Below are 18,826 nucleotides of genomic sequence, written 5' to 3'. Positions count from 1 at the left end.
CAGAGCCCGAGCCCCGAGCCCCAGGTGTGTGCGGAGCTGCCCAGGCACACAGCCCGCGCTGCCTCACAGCCACTGCTCACACCCATTCCAGAGCATGGGCTACCCAACACGAGTCACCACCCGCCCTTCCCGCCTCTAACTCCCTATACTGTCCAAGCCCCAAACCCAGGCCAGCCGCCAAGAGCTGCAGAAGGGACGGGGAAGAGAGCCACACTCGGCTGTCCTGACACAGCTATACACACACGGCTGTCCCGGCTATCCCAGCACGGCTGTCCCGGCTCGGCTGTCCCAAGGCCAGCATCACTGCAGCCGCCCTGGCCGGGCCCGGCGGAGCAAACGGGGCTGACCCCGGCGAGGGCTGGCCCTTTCTCGGCTCTCACACCTGCCGTGCCACGGCGTTGTTTCCGTGCGGGCGGGGACACCGCGGCCGCAGCAGCCCCGCCAGCCTCCCGCTCCCCGGGCCGGGCCGAGCCGGGCCGGGCCGGGCCCCACTCACCCAAGCGAACAGCTGAGGCTCCATGGCCCGGCACGGCACGGCACGGCCCGGGATGGGGCCGGCGGCTCCCGGCGCTTCCCGCCGCCCGCGGGCCGGGCAGGAAGAGGCGGGCGCGGGGCGGGCTCGGAGCCGGATGAGAGCCGGGGCGGGCTCGGAGCCGGGGCGAGAAGCCACAAATGCCAGCGGTTCATGGCCGAAAAAAGGAGAGAGCGGCGTTCTTTATCCGACTAAAGAGAGTCCACCGGGACGCGCACCTGCGGGCTTTTCTGTCTCAGCGCAGCCTCCTTTTATCCTAATTCCCGGCCGCGCGTTGCCCTCTTCCTTTCCCCAGGGCTGAGGCACAGCCTTCCCGAGCCTTCCATCTATTCCTGCCTGGAACCTGCTGTGGTCCCACACAGCGCAGGAACTCAGGCTGAGCCCTGGGCTCTGCAGCAAAGCCGCTGCCAAAGCCAGCAGAGACATTGCAAACACATTAACATCCACACCTTCACCCATCAAATTGTTTCTAGAGACATCGGCTTTCCTTTATTGCTACGGTGCCGAAGTAACGGGCTTTGGTGATTCTGATAATTACCAGCAACTCCTTTATTTCGTTGGCATTTAAGCCTCCACAATGGTTTAAAGTACTTAAATTGTCACCGCTTTACAGAAGTTTGTTTGGGTGAAGCCAAACGTACACGTTGTTAATGCTGTGGAAGGGCAGTTTTCTCGGCATCGCTCCTAGCAGTTCGCTTTTTCTTTAGCTACACAAATGCAAATAAATATACAACTGCTGTTTTTACAAAGTATTTGAAAGTAGGTGCTAATTTAACAAGTTTAAGAACTCCTACTTGAAATGTATACATAGCTCAGACAAGGCTTGAAGTAACACAGACCTATGTATATTTCAACAACATCATAAATCCAATGTTGTTAAAACTGTAGCTGAATATTAACTGTTATCACAGAAGCTGACAAAACAGATCCTCCCTTACTACTCACTTAGAAGGTTTCTTCTTTAGAAAGACAAAGTTCCTAAAATCTATTTTTAAATAAAGTGTAATGTAAGCCATAAATGTTGTAGCATAATTCTACATCTTAAATGCTCTTCAAAACAAAGATATAGTGGGTTAATAGCCACAGAAATAACGATCTAGTCTTGATTTAAACAGTGAGTGTTCTTGGAAAGGTTGGCAATTGCTTATGGAGCAGAGGTGTCCTATTAGAAAGCATGTGAAACCCGAGCTAATTGTCCAGCACACAGGTTTCATGAAAGTCCTTTCAAGTTCTCAAAACCCTGGACTAGCATCTCCAGCATATTTAAGATTTCAGACCGTTCTTCCAGCGCGCTGTCTGTACTTCCTGATAAGATCGACAGATGAAAAGAGCAGCTCCTAGGATGCTGTTAAATACACCCTGCCCATCACAGATCCCCTCAAATGTCTCACAGCCTGCACACGTGTCCGTGCCAGGACAGGGGCAGCAGAAGCTTTGCACAGCTCTGCGGGGAGCTTGGACTCCAGACCCCCTACACGCTGTGCACTGCAGACAATCCAGCAGGACTCTGCTTCCCAACACTTCTAAAGTGCTCTTGGAATCACCTATACCTCACACTTGCCTTCACAGCCACAGAATACCTATGAAATGTTTGGGCCTTTCAGTTACAGTTTGATTGATAGGGAATGAAGGTGTTGCGGTCAGGTAAAGAAGAAGCTAAACATATATTTATGCAGCATGCGTAGGTCAAAAAAGTGACTGAGCAATCAACAGGATATTTATTTTTACATAAAGCACACTGGTCTATGAGCTTCAGGTGTTACTTTAAACTTTGATGTTATTTTAGAGCAAATTAAGCTATTTTGAATATGAAGTTGCAGTTTGGAAATGGTTTTAGGCTTTATGCAAAGTCAATGCTTGATGGCTTGCTGTATTTTTTGCTAAATTAATTCAATCAGGAAAAAGGCAAATGGTATCTCCGCAAGGAAAGCTCTTCCCTCAGGTGCAATACCAAGGACAGCAACAAACCCTGACTCTTAGCCAATAGAAAATCGCTTAAAATAAACGTTATCAGGATTTCATGCAACAGCTGTATCTCTGCCTTATACTAGAAGCATCCCAACAGCACATTTGCAACTCTTTGTGGCAAGAATAATCCCTTTGAAAGCAAGATTTGACCCCTCCCTTATTATGTTGAACCTCCAGCTATTTGTGTCCTGATGCCTGCATTGTAATAGTTCAAGTTTAAAACTTAGTAGCACAGGCTTAGAAAAACTGAATTACCCCAACTTCTACAGTGCCAAGTCCTCAGCACTATACAATCAGTAGCATAGACTTCTGGAGTCAGAAATTGAATTCTCCCTAGTGAATGACTCTATTTTTGCCTCATAAGCCACCTCCTGCAGCATCTGACCGCAGCCCTGATCCACAGACCACACTTTTTCTCCAGTCTAACCATTTATCTACTCCCCTACAAGCCTCTAAAAGGCAATTCTGCCTTTTTTACCTAAAGGGGATGGAGGAACTTGTTTATGTGAGGAAATTTACAGAGAGCAACAGGATGAAATTGTTATATTCTTATGGGCTGTTCGCTCTTCCATGTGTAAAGGAGCGAGTTCTGCATGCAACACATTATATGGCTGGAAGGAGCTGGGTGGGGCAGAGGGGAGCCTTGGCTTGCAGCACAGGGCTGACAGGGTGTTAAACTTCCAGCTGCTTGCCCATCTTGCTGAGGGCATCGCTGACGATGTCCAGCTCGTGGCGCAGCTCGTTCACCACGCTGGCGATGCTCTTCGTGTCCTTCAGGATCTGCACGCTCTGAGTGTAGGGATTGTACTTCACCCCAAAGGGGCGCTTGATGGTTTTTGCAAACTCTCTAGTGAGGTGAGGTTAAAAAAAAAGAAGGAAAAAAACAAGTGTGTTATAACCAAAATAGAGTGTTTTAAACAAGACATAAAGCACAATTGCATTCTCTATATACAGCCAGTATCAATACCCACTTTTCTAAACTAATTAGAAATAGTCCTAATTGTTACATATCTCCCACCCAGTACCTGAAGGACAAGAAAATACCAACCAAAATTCCGATGCTGTGAAAAATAGTTGCAAAACTGTGATAAGACTAAAGGAGTTTGGTGCTGCTACAGAGAGATGTATAAAACCAAATCTGCTTTTATAAAAATAAGGGGGGCAGGGGGGGTACAGAATCTGTACCTCATCTTTTCCTTTGCTTCTTCAAAACTTTCTGAAACAAAGTACACCTCCTGGAAAGTTGTAATGATGCATTCTTGCTTGCAGGTGACCTTTGGATCAAAAGGCTTGACTTTGGCGCTGTCAGAGAGTGAGTGCTGGGAAGGTGTTAGCATGGGTCAGAAGAACATCACCATCCGAAAAATCCAGGGGGATGATGACGTGATCAAGTGAACAAAAAAAGATTATGTGAGATTATTTTAATGCCTTGCATCTTAAAATTTTTATCTGCAGATGAACAGTGATTAAAGCCTAACAAACTGAATTATTCTGAACAGTCGTATTCTGCCAGTCTGGGTGAGCAAAGAGACTCCACAGACACGAGGCTTGTGTATAGACAAGAGCAATGTTTTCAGAATCTGGTCTAACTAACAAAGCTTTAATGAGAAAATAGTTACCTGGACTATAACATCAAGAAAGTATACTTCATAAAAAGCAGAGGAAAACAGTGACAACAATAATGAGGTAGAAAGAAAAGAGGCAAACAAGCAGTAACCATTCTTACCTTGAGCTCACTAATAGAAGAGAGCAAGCCAGCCCCATAAACTCGTAGTTGTCCCTCTTGCTTGCACAAGCCAAACTCTACCGTGAAGAAGTAGCACTGAAACACAGAAGGAAGTAAAAATAAAACAATTCAGCCATCATCGTGGTGAACTCGATGGGAACATTTCTATTTGTAGGTAGCATCAAATAGTTGCAAATATCAGATAGTTATCACTCAGTTATCCTCAGATATTTAAAGAGGAGGAAAGCCAGGATGGAAGGGTGAGGAACCACAGGATTGCATGTTTGTCATAAGAAAGATGGGTGTTATAGATCACCCAGCTGGGCTGGAGGATGTTAATGCCAGTGCAAACATTGACAGGTAAACCTGTTTTGAGAAATACTGACATGACATCACAGCCTCAGCTTAAAACAAACACTGGATAGAGAGGATCTCTGAGTGAGTGAGAACAGCTCACTGCAGTTTGTTTCTCATTTGCTTAGTGTGCTGTAAAATTAAAGGCATTCAGTTCACTGAATTTCAGGATTTCTGCAACTATACAGGAAGGAACACTGTTTCCATAGATGGCTTAGCTCTGCTCCCACTGAAGGTAGTACAAGTTTTACCACTAGCTACATGAGATGGGAAAAGAAATTTTAAAAATCAGCAAGCTAGTTCTTGCATAACTGGCACCAATTACTTTTCATCTAAATTTACTTTTAATCTTAAAATACTCTTGCCAAGGCATCCAGAGACTGATATCCAGAAAATTAGTTTCGTTTATATTATTTTAATTTCTTGACTGAAAAATATCTAATGCCAGCACTCACCACATTCAATACCATATAGTTTCGATTCATTCTACACATAAAGAAATTTCAAACCATTGAATCATGTTCCCATAAGACTTTGTCTGAAACAAATACACCATAAAATTTCTGTTTACAAAAAGTAATCTACCACTAGAAGGTGAACCATTACTTGACAGCAGAGTGAAGAAAAATACCAGTCATATCAACTTTAAAGTGGGGTTTTTTCCTAGCATGGAAAATTCTTTCATGCTTCAAAATTCAGGGACCAGTGAAACACACAGATCTAGCAGCTGGTGTGGCTAACATTGACATGGAGCTCCAAATTTATTCAGTGGTGTGGGTTCAGCCAGAGCACAGAGCTTTCAGTGGAATCCCAGGCACTCAAACACTCACCGTTGCCAGTTTTTGGACAGCTTCATCTGATGCCCCAAGTGATGCAAGACCAATTTCTTGGGAGAACTGAGCAAAACTGGGTTCAGCCAAAAGAGGGACATGGCCTAGAAGCTCATGGCAGGTATCACTGGAAAAAGAAACAAAACAAGAAATCTCATGATTTGTTTTTGTGGCAAAGTGAAAAAGCAGTACCACTGAACAGATACAATGTCTTGGATTAAACTTTATTACCCAAAAGACAGAAAAGTGTCACCCATTTCTCTGAAAGCAACTGAGCAGATCATATCAACCCTATATAAAGTGCATAAAATCAGATTTTCAAATGAAGGTGTCTAAAATTAAGGTCTGAGCTCCCCATTTGTAGGACAACTGGATATTAAACTAACTGCACACAGTGATGTCAGTAAGATCTTCATTAACACGCTGTACTTTTGGAAATCCTGCACTCATGGTAGTGGCACTTCAGCATGCTGTAACTTCATTACATTCAGCGTGAAGGCTGAGTCTTCAGCACCTTAAAAATAAGTTTTATGCTGGTGTTCTTGAACAGCTTTTAACTCACTTGGCTCTGGGCAAGCAAAATTCAAAACTTTCTGTCAAATTCTTCCCCAAGCTGAAATGACTCACGGCTCTGGTGTGTAGAGGGGGTCCGAGCTGTGCCTGACATACTGAGTGCAGTGAAAAACTCGGAATGCTAATCCTGCCAAGAAGTCTCTGGGTGACAGATACCCAGCCACGGGGCGAATGGTGAAGCCTGTGCGCTCTGGAAGTGAACAGACAAACTGTGTGTTAGTTTAGCATGGGCTGCACAACACTGTCAGCTTTCCTGCTGGAGATGAGGTGACAGCCACGGCCTTTTGCCTCAAAAGCACATGGGAAAATGAGGCACGATTAGAAAAATTAGGTATAGGCTTGAGAATGAGCAACATTTTTCAAAATGGCCCTACCTCTGTACTAAGGAATTTCCTGGGATTGCTTGGCCAGTCCTAACAATCTTTTCAGACACTGCCCCTCAAATGTCACTTGCATGCATTGAGGACACAACACATTCAAACACAGATGGCCAAAAGGCCTCTTAAAGGACCAGAATGAATATAAGTCACCAAGGATGTTTTCTTGTGCCCACAAAATAGTGGGATTTGCAATGGATCTCAGTTTATTCTGAAGATTAAAACATTTTAGAGAAGCAGCACATTACCTTTCAGGAAGCGAGACACATCCTCCAGCTGGGGGATATTGTCTTCCCTGTACCCACAGTGCTTGGTGAGCAGGGGCAGGTTCTTAAGGTACTCTCTGCAGGCATAAGTTGGGTAAAGATTGTTAAGCTCTCGGTACACAATCCCCCACGTCTTGATCTCCTCCTCAGTGAATTCAATCTTGGGAATTGGATCACCACTGCAAGGAGAAGAGGAAGAAAGGACACTCCTTAAAATGTAAATTAGTAAATTAGTAAATTGTAACTAGTAAATGGCTAATATGAGGTGACTTATTTGCCTGCTATTAGTATTTAACACCTGTATGACTGTGACACCTGGCATTAGACTGTCAAATACACAGTGAGATCTGGTCTATGACCTGGAAAGCTTTTAATTGAAGGACTTGCCTTTTTTCACTTTAATCAGTTGTCAGGAATCTTTGCATTGACCTCACTTAAAGCACTGGTTGTGTAAACAGTTTCTTAATTGTTAAATGCCAAGAGTAAGGTTTAAAATGCCTACATAATCTCTCCTCAGCTTCAGGAGCTGATAACACATCCTTTTCCGTGTTGGCTTTCTAAGCTTGTAATTGTATTCTGTTACCCTTTTAACTTGTTTTAGGAAAAGAGAATTCCCTAAATTAGCAACACATTGTGTGACAGCTGCTAAATATACACATCAGGTAAAAATTCTGCTTCTGTGCAGAGGAGACAAGTGCCAGTCTGAGCATATTAATTTTATTCTCTCTTTCATATTTAGTCCTCAGGACCTCGAATAAAGTGGATTGTGGCAAGGCCAGTGTTACACTGCATTTCCATTGCAGCCAGGGTATTGGCATGGAAAATGCTTTCCCAAGGGAATCTCAGTCAACAGCACATTAACAGTAATCAGCTCGGGACTGTAGTAACCAGTTGTGTTAAACACACAATGCAATAGAACTCTAAATACAGACCTTTTCTAGGCCATTTTTGGTTGAGGAACTTGACACCTAAATTCAATCAGGCCACAATGAAAATCACGTTTAGAAAGAATTTGCAGCACTGAGTTGTGAAACTCTTACTGCTTTAAGAGTTCCACCCCCCACCAAGAAGCATCTCTAAAGACAGAAGCTCCTAGAATTTCTTTTCACAGAAAACTTCTTATCTACACATCACACATGCTAGTTTGAACCAGGAAAGAAAATTCAAGTATTAGAATTTGCTCAGAAAGTTTACTCTCAGTGGTCACTGGGGTGTATATTGGGATTTCCCTCCCCTCCCTCTCCCTTGCAGAGCAGCCTCAGCCTGACCAGACCTGCCTGCATCTGCCTTCCCATCTTCCTCACACAGCCCTGCCTTGCCCCTCCTTGGCTCTGATTCCTGAGCTGAGCCCAGGAAGGTGAGCTCCTCACTGTCCTTTCTGCTGTTGTTTCAAAGCACCCAGAAGGTTTCTTCTGGAAGAATTCAAGCTTACTGTTTGTAGTTCATAGCCAGGTCTGCAAAATACTTTCGCCTCTTGCGATAAACATTGTCTTTGAAACCCTGATGGGGAGAAAGGAAAACACAGTTCAATGAGTTTCCAAGCCATAATACATAAATCAGTTTAAAACAGGACACTTGACATTTCTTCAGTTGGAGAACAGAAAAGTATGATGTGTAAGAATGGAAGAAGAGGGCAGGAAACTCACAGCTGTAGTCTGAAATGTTTAATAGATGTGAACTAAGCAAATACTCCAAATAGGAACCAGCTGGTTTATGCAGCTATATATTCTGTAGAGAAGGGTTCATTTTAGTCATATCAGTGTTTATACAAAGTTTGTTACTTGCATGATTATTTAAAATTACAGAACAAAGTGCCCATTTTCACTGCCCAAATACCAGTTTGGTTTCTCCAGTAAGGAAGAAAGAAGAGGAAGAAAGCCTGCCTCAAAATAGCTTTTTGGGGTTTTTTAGCTTCTTTAATTTGTATCTGACCACTCAAGGCCCATATCTGGAGTTGTTGCACATGTAAGCCCTGCAGAAAAGCACAGACACTGAATTCAGTCAGTCTTCCCTGAACAAAGAAAGAGACGTGAAATCCCCAAGAGAAGGTGCTCAGACCCCCAGAGACGTCGCTGAGGGAGAGGAGAGGGAGGAGGAAAAGCTGCCTTTTTTTTTTTGGGTCAGCTCCACGAAGTGTTTCCAGCTATGGACCGGGTGTAGGGAGGGAAAAGTACTCACGGGATGGTCGGCATCCAAGTCAGAGCCGTACATCAGCACCCGGTTTGCACACTTATCCAAATCTGAGATCTTCCTTGGAAACCAGGGAACATTTTCCATGTCTAGGGAAGGCATGGAATCCACAAGGTTATTAATAATGCCCAGCACACCGAGGGAGGAAACGCTGCTTTCAACTATGGCTATGGTGGTTACAGCTCACTCTATAAATTAAAAGGGCATGAATAAGACAAGGGAGTCCTCTGCCTATCTGGCAGCAACCTCCAGCTCACACTTCCTCCTTGGTCAGTGCCACAGACTGCCTGCAGAGCACAGCCAGCCCCAGAGCCTCTGGGAAGGACACTCAACATGGGCTGCCCTGCTGGACAGAGAGTGGCATCCAGGGGATCCCATGGAGACAAGGTCTGCCTTGTAGAGCTGCTGAGAATCTTGTAGGGCACAAAGGAGAGCAGGAGCCATCGTTAGAGTCCTCTCATCCTGCCTTACTGGCCGTGGGAAATGGATGTTTCTCCGTGCTTATGTACATGGGAAGAGCCCAGCTTTGCCTTCAGGGCTCTGGGGGCACAGGAGGCCCCCCTGCCTGAGAGAGGTGCATCATTACAGTTTTGCACAAACTACTTTGGGGTTGTTTTTAGCCAAAGAGAGTTTTTTGCCAAGCTCTTGGCAGAGCAGTTAATACACTGTTTTTCTGCCTCAATGCTCTTCAGTTTACTTAAAAAGGTCAGGAGACTCTTTAGACTGAATTTCCCCTTACTTAGGGCTAAAGTAAGCCATTCTATCCAAGAACTCCAGATCTCTCCTTCCCAAGCACAATGACTGAGAAATTCACAGGACCAGCTCCCTGCTACCCTGAACTTTGGACATCTCTTTAATTAAAAGGTAAACACAACGTGTAGTATCTAGAAGTATAAAAACCTCTATCATACTAATATAAATAGCCAGTTATGATTAAAAGCGGGTGAAAAAGACAACAAAATCAGGAACTAAATGAGGAAATTGCAGAAGCCATCTTCCACTCTCCCCAGTGTCTGAGCTGACCTGGGATCTGTCAGTGTCCCACCTGTGCCATCGTGGTGTACTGGAGCCCTGTCCTCAGGCTGTGCCTACCTGCCAGCCTGCCTTGACCTGCAGGGCTCCACTGCTGCCAGCTGGGATGTGCTGGGCAGGGACAGGAGCACAGACAGCAGACACAGGGTTTGCAGCAGCCTGACACAGCCTGAACTCCCAGGAGACAGCCAGACCACACTCACACATAGCACAGAAACAGGTACCTGGCAGCACGTGCCTGGAGACACAAGTGCAGGTGTGGGCAACCATAAAAACATTTCAAACCAACACATCTGGAAATGCATTTTCATCAGAACTGCCTTTTGTACCTACCATCTTCCTGGACACTGAAATGCTCTGTTGGGCTCACAGAGACAATGTTGACGTGGGATTTCAGGAGCTGGAACATCTCGTTCAGCTGTTCCCTGTTACTGTCACAGTCCACAAAGATCTCGAACTCAGAATTTCGTCTCTTGGACTTGCGTGACTCAATGTGTACCAGATTTACATGCTTCTCCTGTTTGGTAAGAAACAATATTCTCAAAGAGATAGCCTAAAAACAATTGACTAAAAATTAAACTTGTAGAATATGTCAGTATTTCAGTAGAATAATAAATATTCTACTGCCATGAACTATTTACCACCTCTATGAAGCCATTTTAGTTAACTGGATCTCTTGATAGCAGTTTGTTTATTGGGGGGGGGGAAGGTTTGATTTTCTATTCAGAAGAAAATGAGATTGAACCTGTGTTCTTTCAGTTTTATTTACATTCAGGAAGCACATAAAGACACAGTCAGGAGGTTTAAATTCACAGACCTTTTTCTTTCATCCTTCCCGTAGGAAGCTGGTTAACAAAATTCACCAAAATGCCAATCAAGTCACCATATAATTATCTCACATGCAAGCAAGATTTAAAAGCAGTAGTTTTCAGGGCATTAGTTTTAATTTTCTTTAATCTGAAAAATTATTTAATCGTGTGTTCTATATTAGGAACATTGAGAAAACCCCAGGCTAAATCACACAGGGCCACACACCCGAGCACAGTGGCACTGCACGGATTCCTTACACAACAGCTGGCCAGCAGCTGTGCAATTGCAGCCCCTCTGGCACCCTGAGCGTGGCTGGGCAGTGAGACCAGGGCACTGCTCTCCACACAGGACAGATCAACACCCCGAGCCTCAGCAGGGGCTTCAGAGCACTCATTCCCAGCAGAAGCACCGAGTGCCAATGCTCTTGTCACGAGGGGAAAAGACAAACCTCTCTCGGTGTTCAGTGTAGGTAAGATTTTTAGCCAGCCATCATCTAACTTCTGAGGCATGCATTTGCCCTCATGGGTAATTTTGGGTGCAAAGTGGGAGCCAGGTTAGGAATCACATCTTTAATGAACAGATGCAATCAATTCTTGTGTGCTCCAAAACTACCCTTACAATTTAAAAATGCAGAGCTGCTGTGATGATCATATGGTTATAATATACACACCTGAAAGAGTTTTAACGCTTTTACAAGTCCTCCAACTTCATTCTTCAAGGAAAAAATGATGGCTGTCCTTCCTCTTTCAGATGCATGATCTTCATTCTCTTTGTTATCTTCAACCATCATGTAAGCTGACTTACTTAACTAGATGCAAACAAACAAAAAAATTTGTTTGAGTGGGTAAAAGTGCAAAAACTGTAAGTTTTTACTTTTCAGGGTGTCTTGGAGTAATGTTGTGCTTTTATTAACCACAAAAGGAAAATTATGAATTCAATTACTACACAATATCAGGAATAAAGTTAGTCACAGATAGAATTTATGAGAGACTAAAATACAAAGGTATCTTTTTTTTTTAGTTGAATGGTTTTATGGACATCTTTACTCATTCCCTAGGATGCAGAAAATGCTTTCAATGTATAGCTCATAATTAGCATTGCTACTGGGAAGAAGGGGAGCAATAAGATATCAGCAGAAATAGTACATTGAATCAAACACTTGTTAGCAAGTTCAATGAACACTGACAAAGAGAATAATCCAAATCCTGCAGGACACAGGTAGGAAAAGATGAATCAGGATTCAATAGATCAGAACTGAAAAATCACTGCCTCTCTCTTGTTACATAACTGTAAACCACTGTTTTCTTAGGGCAAGGAGACAAACCTAAGGAGGCAAAATATTTTGCTGACCAGAATGTGTTTGTTATAGAGACAACCACAGCCAAGCTGCTCCATCTGCCATGTCCCCTAATTCATGTGTCAAACCCTTGGCAGAATCACCCAAACCACACACTAAAAATTCAGACCCCCCTCACTGTCAGATCATGTGGGTTTGTACCTTACTAGTGATTTCCTCACTGTGGAAATCAGCAGCTATCACAGGCCATATTCTTAGCCATGCCACAAATACTTATTGATTTATTACTGAAACAGTAAAGAATGGGGGAAATGCAAAGTAAAGGAAAATACAAAGGTTATGAGAAGAGGCTGCCCCTCATGTCTTCAAACCTTGCAAAAAAGGCAAGAATAAAAGGAGAGGTTTCTCAATGAGTCAGTGGGAAAGAAGAGAGGAACAATGAAAGCACATTATTGCTATTTGGATTTTTTTTTTTATCTGATGCAGCTTTAAAGATATCACTATCCTGAGACATTTTCAGAAATAAAAAGAGCAAAACAAAAATGCAAACAAAATGCACAAGTTCCTTTGATTCCCTTATAGTCTCTCCAATTTTAATGATACAATGAAAATATTTGGATTTCTGATGGGTTCCTACTTCTAATGAGTTGCCACAATATGATGAGCCTGGACAACAGTGTCAGACCATCACACTTTTTCTGATCCACCAAAGTCAACGAACTCCATCAGCTTGAGTCCAGACATCAAATTTTCTGCTGAAAGTGTGTGGCAAGCCCAGTCCAAGTTCAGCTGAGCAGCCTGGAGGGTTCCCAGGTCACTTCAGTGTCAGATCACAATCACAAGAGCCAGGAGCAGGCAATGAGCAAAGGCACCTCAAGCAGAAAATAAGAAGCCAGGAACACCATGATTACATACAGGTCACTGGTTGTTTTCTCAAGTGCAGAGAGGCATCTGTGTGAGCCAAATCCTGTTCAGGTGATCCTGCTGCAGGAGAAGCAAAGAAGCCTCCACTACAAGTGGAGTTAGGTGGGGCTCTTTGAAGGCACTCAAGGTAGGGCTGGTTTACAAAGGAGGAGAATATGCAGCATGTTGGCTTGACTCCACATTTAGGAACATTGACTTAAGCCTGCATCAGCCTTGGTGAGATTTGGCACAGTTACCTGCAGTGTTGAGCTGCACAGCTGGGACAGACTACCTGCCCCAAAAACCAAAGATCCTCTTTTGTGTTCTGCTGCTGTCGACTTACTCTGTCTAGGATCAGGTAACAGCATCTACTGAGAGATCAATGAAGAAAATACAACCAAACCTTGAATGTTCTTATATTAAGCTCTAGAAATGACCTCTAACTTAGGAATTACAAGTTGGACAGGAGAAACTGAGATGCTTACAATGCCAAATGCACACCATATACATATTTAATCCTACACCAAAGCTAATCTTTTGCTTTAATTAAAAAATGAACTGAAGTCAGTTATGCAGCAACCATTTGGATGCAAGGCAGCAGGAGAAAATGGTAATGCAGAAACAATTCCTCTCCTCCTGTGGCTGCACTTCACTTCTATTTTATTCTCTATCAGTAACTCAGCAACCCAGTTCTAATAAAATCTGAAACTTTTCCCTTGCTTGGTAACACATTCGAGCTTTTTGGAAGGGGAATCAATATTGTATTGGCATTTTTTATTAATGATGCAAATCATTAACTGATTTTCTACCAGCCTGACTCAGTCTTGATGAAAATACACAAATACAGGGATATTCTAAGACCTTTATTTAGATAGATAATTAGGTGCTGTCTGGTTAAAGATCACACTTTTTGGGACCCATAGCAATTATCTTCCCTTTCTCCCTCTGCCCAAAGGATGTTCACAGAGAGAAAGATATATGAGGGTGCATATTTTGTGCTTTAAATCTTTATATTAATGGATAACCTGGATTTAAAATTATCCAAACATATTTGCCTAAAAAAATTTACATAAAGTTAAGATAAAAAAAATTTTCAAAATATTTGATACTGATTGACATCAAGCATGATTAATAAAAAATATCAATTGTCATTTTATATTGTCTTCCCTTTAAGCAGATTCTTACTTTGTCACTGTCTTTTTGACACACTTCTAGGGGAGGGTGAACACACGATGTTAGGAGTGACCACAACTAGATATCAATTACATTTTCCTGCCACACCAAAGTTCTTCCTAAGATTTAGCTCTCAGACACCAAACCAAAAGCTGTGCTGAGCAGCTTATTTGGTTTCCAAGTATCTGAGGGATACAGCAAAGCAATATTTTTGTGAAACTTTGCTCTGTTACTGTCAGCATTCTTGTCTTCAGAGGGAATTTTACAGACTTTATCAACTGCACAGTAACTGCAGCCAAAGCATAGCTGCTGCTTTTGTCTGATCTCTGATGCACTAAGCAAATTCACTGTATTGTGGAATAACTCAGGAGTGAGTTTTTCTGGGTATATCACACCCTCTGTCTCCTAAGCAACGATGTGCCAAAAGTTGTTTTTGTTCTACCTTAATTTCATACGCTCGCATTTACACTTTGAGATTTTCCCCCTCTTTTATCCAGAAACAGCAATCCCATCCCAATCCCAGCGGCCACCAGAGGAGCCGCACCCCGGGACTCTCCAGGTAACCGGGGCCAGAAAATCCCGTTTTTCCCAAATCCCCGTTCCGAGAACTGCAACAGCGAAGCGCCCGAGCTGTGACTCCACAAAAGCGGCGTTTGCTCCGCAAGGCAGGACGGATCCTGGGGCCGGGCAGGGAGGATCCCACCCCGCTCCTGCCGTGCCCATTCTGCTCCCCTCACCTGTGCCATCCCTCTCCTCACCTGTGCCCATTCTGCTCCCCTCACCTGTGCCCGTCCCGCTCCTCACCTGTGCCCGTCCCTCTCCTCACCTGTGCCCTTCCCTCTCCTCACCTGTGCCATCCCTCTCCTCACCTGTGCCCGTCCCTCCCCTCACCTGTGCCCGTCCCTCTCCTCACCTGTGCCCGTCCCTCCCCTCACCTGTGCCATCCCTCTCCTCACCTGCCTGCCGGGGTCCCGCGGGCTCGGTGCCGCCTCCAGGGACGCTCCGCGCCGGGGTGCGGGGTGCATGGCCGGGGCAGGCTCAGGGCAGAGCCCGGCCCCGCCGCCTTTATACAGGGCCGAGAGCCGCCCCCGAGCGAGGGGAGGGATGAGGGGGATGCGGGGGATGGGGGATACGGGATGGGGGATGCGGGATGGGGGATGCAGGATTGGGGATGGGGGATGAGGGATGGGGGATGCAGGATTGGGGATGGGGGATGAGGGATGGGGGATGCAGGATTGGGGATGGGGGATGAGGGATGAGGGATGGGGGATGCAGGATTGGGGATGGGGGATGAGGGATGGGGGATGAGGGATGGGGGATGCAGGATTGGGGATGGGGGATGAGGGATGGGGGATGAGGGATGGGGGATGCAGGATTGGGGATGCAGGATTGGGGATGGGGGATGCGGGATTGGGGATGCGGGATTGGGGATGAGGGATGGGGGATGCAGGATTGGGGATGGGGGATGAGGGATGGGGGATGCGGGGGCGGCGCTGCCCGGCCGGACCCGCTCCCCTCGCAGAAAGCCGCACCAGCCCTTGGCCTCCTGAGCTCCATCCCCTCGCTCACCCGCTCAGGGTCGCTCCCGAGGGGTCACAGGAGACGGAGTTTTTGTGGGTAACTCCGGGGGATTCGCAGTTAACATAAATCTGCACACCACAGGGCTGAGGGGAGCGAACACTTGGATGCAGGGGGGCTTCCTGTCCACACAGGTGCTTCCCAACACGGGCAACGCTCCCTGTAAAACACTCCCGGCTTTTTCCTGCGGGAAAGGGAAGACAAACGGCGTCAGGAGTGAGGGCTGTAGCAGAGGGGCTCTGAGCAAAGTGGCCTCCAAGGCTACGGGGGACTCAGCAGTGATGGGCACCCCTAAATGCTCAACAGCAAAGTGCAGGTCCTAATCTCAAAGAGGAACACAGTGGGCAGATGTCTTGAGCTCTTCACTAAAAACAGCAGTGCATTTCTGCTGTGAAAATAATTATAGTGTATTACTTCTTTTCTAAAAACCTCCTGTGCATCCAGGAAGAATAAATACATTTCTATTATCAGAAAACTACATATTTTCATATCACTTATGTTGTCATTTATTTTCTGCACACATCTAGATGTGTTTATAATATAGAAACTCATAATTTTTCAACTCCAGTCCTCACTGTCTCATCTCAGGTCAGACTTGGCAACATTAAGATAAGGGGATTTTGGTCCACAGCAGGAGAAGCCAAAACATTCCCCAGGAACATAATCTCTTGGAGGCATTAAGGGTCTCTTGGGGAGGAGAGATTGATTATTTTGTGTTGAGCTGTCCAAAACAAAAAACTCTGATCCTCTTTTAATGTTTTTGGGGTTTTTTTAACAAACCTTGCAAAGAAATGCTCAAAATCAGCAGCAACTAGTTTCACTCTAATATACTCAAGTGTCTAAAATAATCCCCAGTATCTTTCTCTTCAGTGCCTAAAAAGGTTTCAAGCCTGAAACCTTGATTTCAGCTAGATCCCTTAGACACTGGTATAACACAGCTGGGAAATCATGTTGATGAAGCCAGTGCACAGGTGACACCTAACCCAGGCAGGCACAGCCACACCTGCACCAACATCAGTGATGCTCTCAGGGTCTTCCTTCTTCCTGGAAGGCACCGACCTTCAAACCATCCTGTTCTGAGAGGACTGAGGGTGGCTGGCTCAGCCCTTCAGACACAGCACAGGATTGAAAGAGTAGGGCTGTGAATGATGACACAGCTGGAAAAACTTTTCCCAGTTTGCTAATGGGGCATTTCGTCACCAGATGCTTCAATTTTCCCTGCATAAAGAAAATGCAGCATTTATCAATATATGTTTTATCTCTACAACGGGCATTTCACTTCCTTCCTGAAGAATAGATCTCCCCATCAAATGAGCTGACTCAGAAAGCAAACAGTTCGTAGGATCTTTACCCACACTCCTAAGTGTGTGAGAGCCTGGTGTTAATGATAAATCTGTAAACATGGGCACAGTATGACACTTATAATAGAATATGACTAATTTTTCAATTTTCCCTAGCTCAAATGAAGCAATAATAATGGGGAACCCACGGGCAGCCTCACCTATCACTGCTCAAAAAATGGGAATCAGGTCAGGAATGGCCAAGGAACTTCGACCTAATATGAAATGTATTAGTTACATAATGAGATAACTGGGGTGCCCCGCGTTTTGGGGAGCAGATTAAAGCTGATTCACTGGTTTGGTAAGAAGTGCTTGCTCACCACAGCCAATGCCCCGTGGTCTGAAAGGGCAGAACCACAAAGCATGAACAGACTCGATTTCAGCCTGTTCCCCCTGGGTGCTCGCTGGAGCCTGCTCTGCTCCTCTCCACACAGCGTTTCCAGCTCCTACGAATGTGTGGCTTTATAGGAGAACTACTCAAAAGGTTTTATCCAAAAGCTGAATTTTCACAATTCTAGGGTTGCAGGGTTTTGGAAAACCCTCACTGTGTCACTAGCACAGCTGCTGCTTTGTGTTTTCATACACAGAGAAAAATTTCTACCTTTTCCCAAAAGCTGGTAGCATAATCTACGATTTAAGAATGGTGGCTTGGGCCCCTCACCACAGAAGAGAGCAATATGGCACAGCAACCAGGTATGGAGCACAGCACAAACAGGGCAGCAAAGCACCCTGCTCATCCTGGCAGGAGGTGGCACAAGCAAACACTGACCCAGGAAAGGTCTGAGATGTGACCTCGTTGGTCTGCTGGAGCACCAAGGCAAAGAGAGGCCAAAAGTTTTCAGTGGGATGTCAGAAATTTACACAGACCCGGAGGTGGGAAGGAACTGTGAAGGACAGAGACAACTGGGGAATCAAAACCATAGGGAGAGGCCTCCCCTTGTGCCACAGGAGATAAGGCAATATAATGATTAATTTTTCTCTAAAGCCTGCAGGAGATTTCTCACTTACAGCACCTCATGCAGACAAAGCCCTCCAGACAGATAATCAGCACCTGGGGATGGAGCACAGGTGTGACCCTGCTCAGAAGTGGGTCAGGCTGATCACGTCTTGCAGGACAGGGCTTTGCCACGTGCAGCTGCCACAAAACCTCTCTCAGTGGCACAGAGCAACCACGGCAGCACTCCCATGAAGGCTACCAGAGTGGCTTTCAATTACCTTTTCCCTGATAATTCCTCATTAAATGAATTCTCCTCCCCCACACTCAGATCCAAGTGACAGGGTGGTGCCAGACTGAAGTCCAATATTCCCTCAGTCCTTTGCTGGAGTAGCTCCAGGAACATCAAGCAGTTGCAGAAGAGACCACGGGTCTATTCCTCCTTCCCATTTGCTAGCTCAGAGGTGACTCTGCTCTAGTTTTCAGAGAGTTTCTGGGTTTTTCTTCAAAGCACCAACTTCACAGCAGAGTTTGCAATTAACAGTGGTTCTGACACCTGGGGGTGCACATTTGTGGATAAATGCTCTGGTGATTTTTAGGCTGAGAAGTATTGAACCAAGCTGTCATACCTGCAGACCTTTCCCTCCCTAGAGAGCCACCCAGTAAAGGGTTGCTTTTTGCTCTCTGAAATACAACAACATGAACCTTCTGCCCTACCTCTCCTCTTCCTCCCACTCTGAGAAAGTTTGCTCTCTGTGGGTCAAATATGTAGGGACTCAACTAACCTGGTACATCTTTCCAGACAAGTCGTGTATTTACCAAAACTCTGAGGAAGCTGGTCTGGGAGGGGGAAAGAGGTGAAAAAAAGAAAAATCAGTGTAGAACAGGGGTTCCACACCAGGGGAGAGATAGAGTCCGAGGATGATTTTGTTGAACTGGTGAG

At 45.2% G+C, this 18,826-nt stretch overlaps 2 protein-coding genes across 4 annotated transcripts in view; both read right to left on the bottom strand.

Annotated features, from left to right (window-relative positions):
• The window catches only part of SERGEF (secretion regulating guanine nucleotide exchange factor), a 128,647-nt gene extending 128,049 nt beyond the window's left edge, over positions 1 to 598 (bottom strand). For all 3 annotated transcript variants that reach the window (XM_088175496.1, XM_088175498.1, XM_088175497.1), the window contains exon 1: positions 497 to 598. In XM_088175496.1, coding sequence (XP_088031622.1) covers positions 497 to 520 — 24 coding nt within the window. In that variant the 5' untranslated portion in view covers positions 521 to 598. The remainder of the gene's footprint in view (positions 1 to 496) is intronic.
• A 468-nt stretch (positions 599 to 1,066) lies between these two features.
• Positions 1,067 to 15,282, bottom strand: TPH1 (tryptophan hydroxylase 1). Its single transcript, XM_088175414.1, has 11 exons — positions 14,988 to 15,282; positions 11,329 to 11,466; positions 10,182 to 10,365; positions 8,805 to 8,905; positions 8,059 to 8,126; positions 6,609 to 6,805; positions 6,038 to 6,173; positions 5,411 to 5,537; positions 4,227 to 4,322; positions 3,686 to 3,819; positions 1,067 to 3,347 (listed from the first exon to the last, which is right to left on the bottom strand). The coding sequence occupies exons 1-11, from the start codon at positions 15,054 to 15,056 to the stop codon at positions 3,173 to 3,175; spliced, it is 1,425 nt and encodes a 474-aa protein (XP_088031540.1). The 5' UTR covers positions 15,057 to 15,282; the 3' UTR covers positions 1,067 to 3,172.
• Between the last annotated feature and the right edge of the window lie 3,544 nt (positions 15,283 to 18,826).

The sequence above is a fragment of the Sturnus vulgaris genome, chromosome 18 (assembly GCF_052056855.1).
Source record: "Sturnus vulgaris isolate bStuVul1 chromosome 18, bStuVul1.hap1, whole genome shotgun sequence".
Lineage (NCBI taxonomy): Eukaryota > Metazoa > Chordata > Aves > Passeriformes > Sturnidae > Sturnus > Sturnus vulgaris.
Note: the sequence above shows the minus strand (reverse complement) of the source record. Positions and strands in the feature narration are given on the sequence as shown.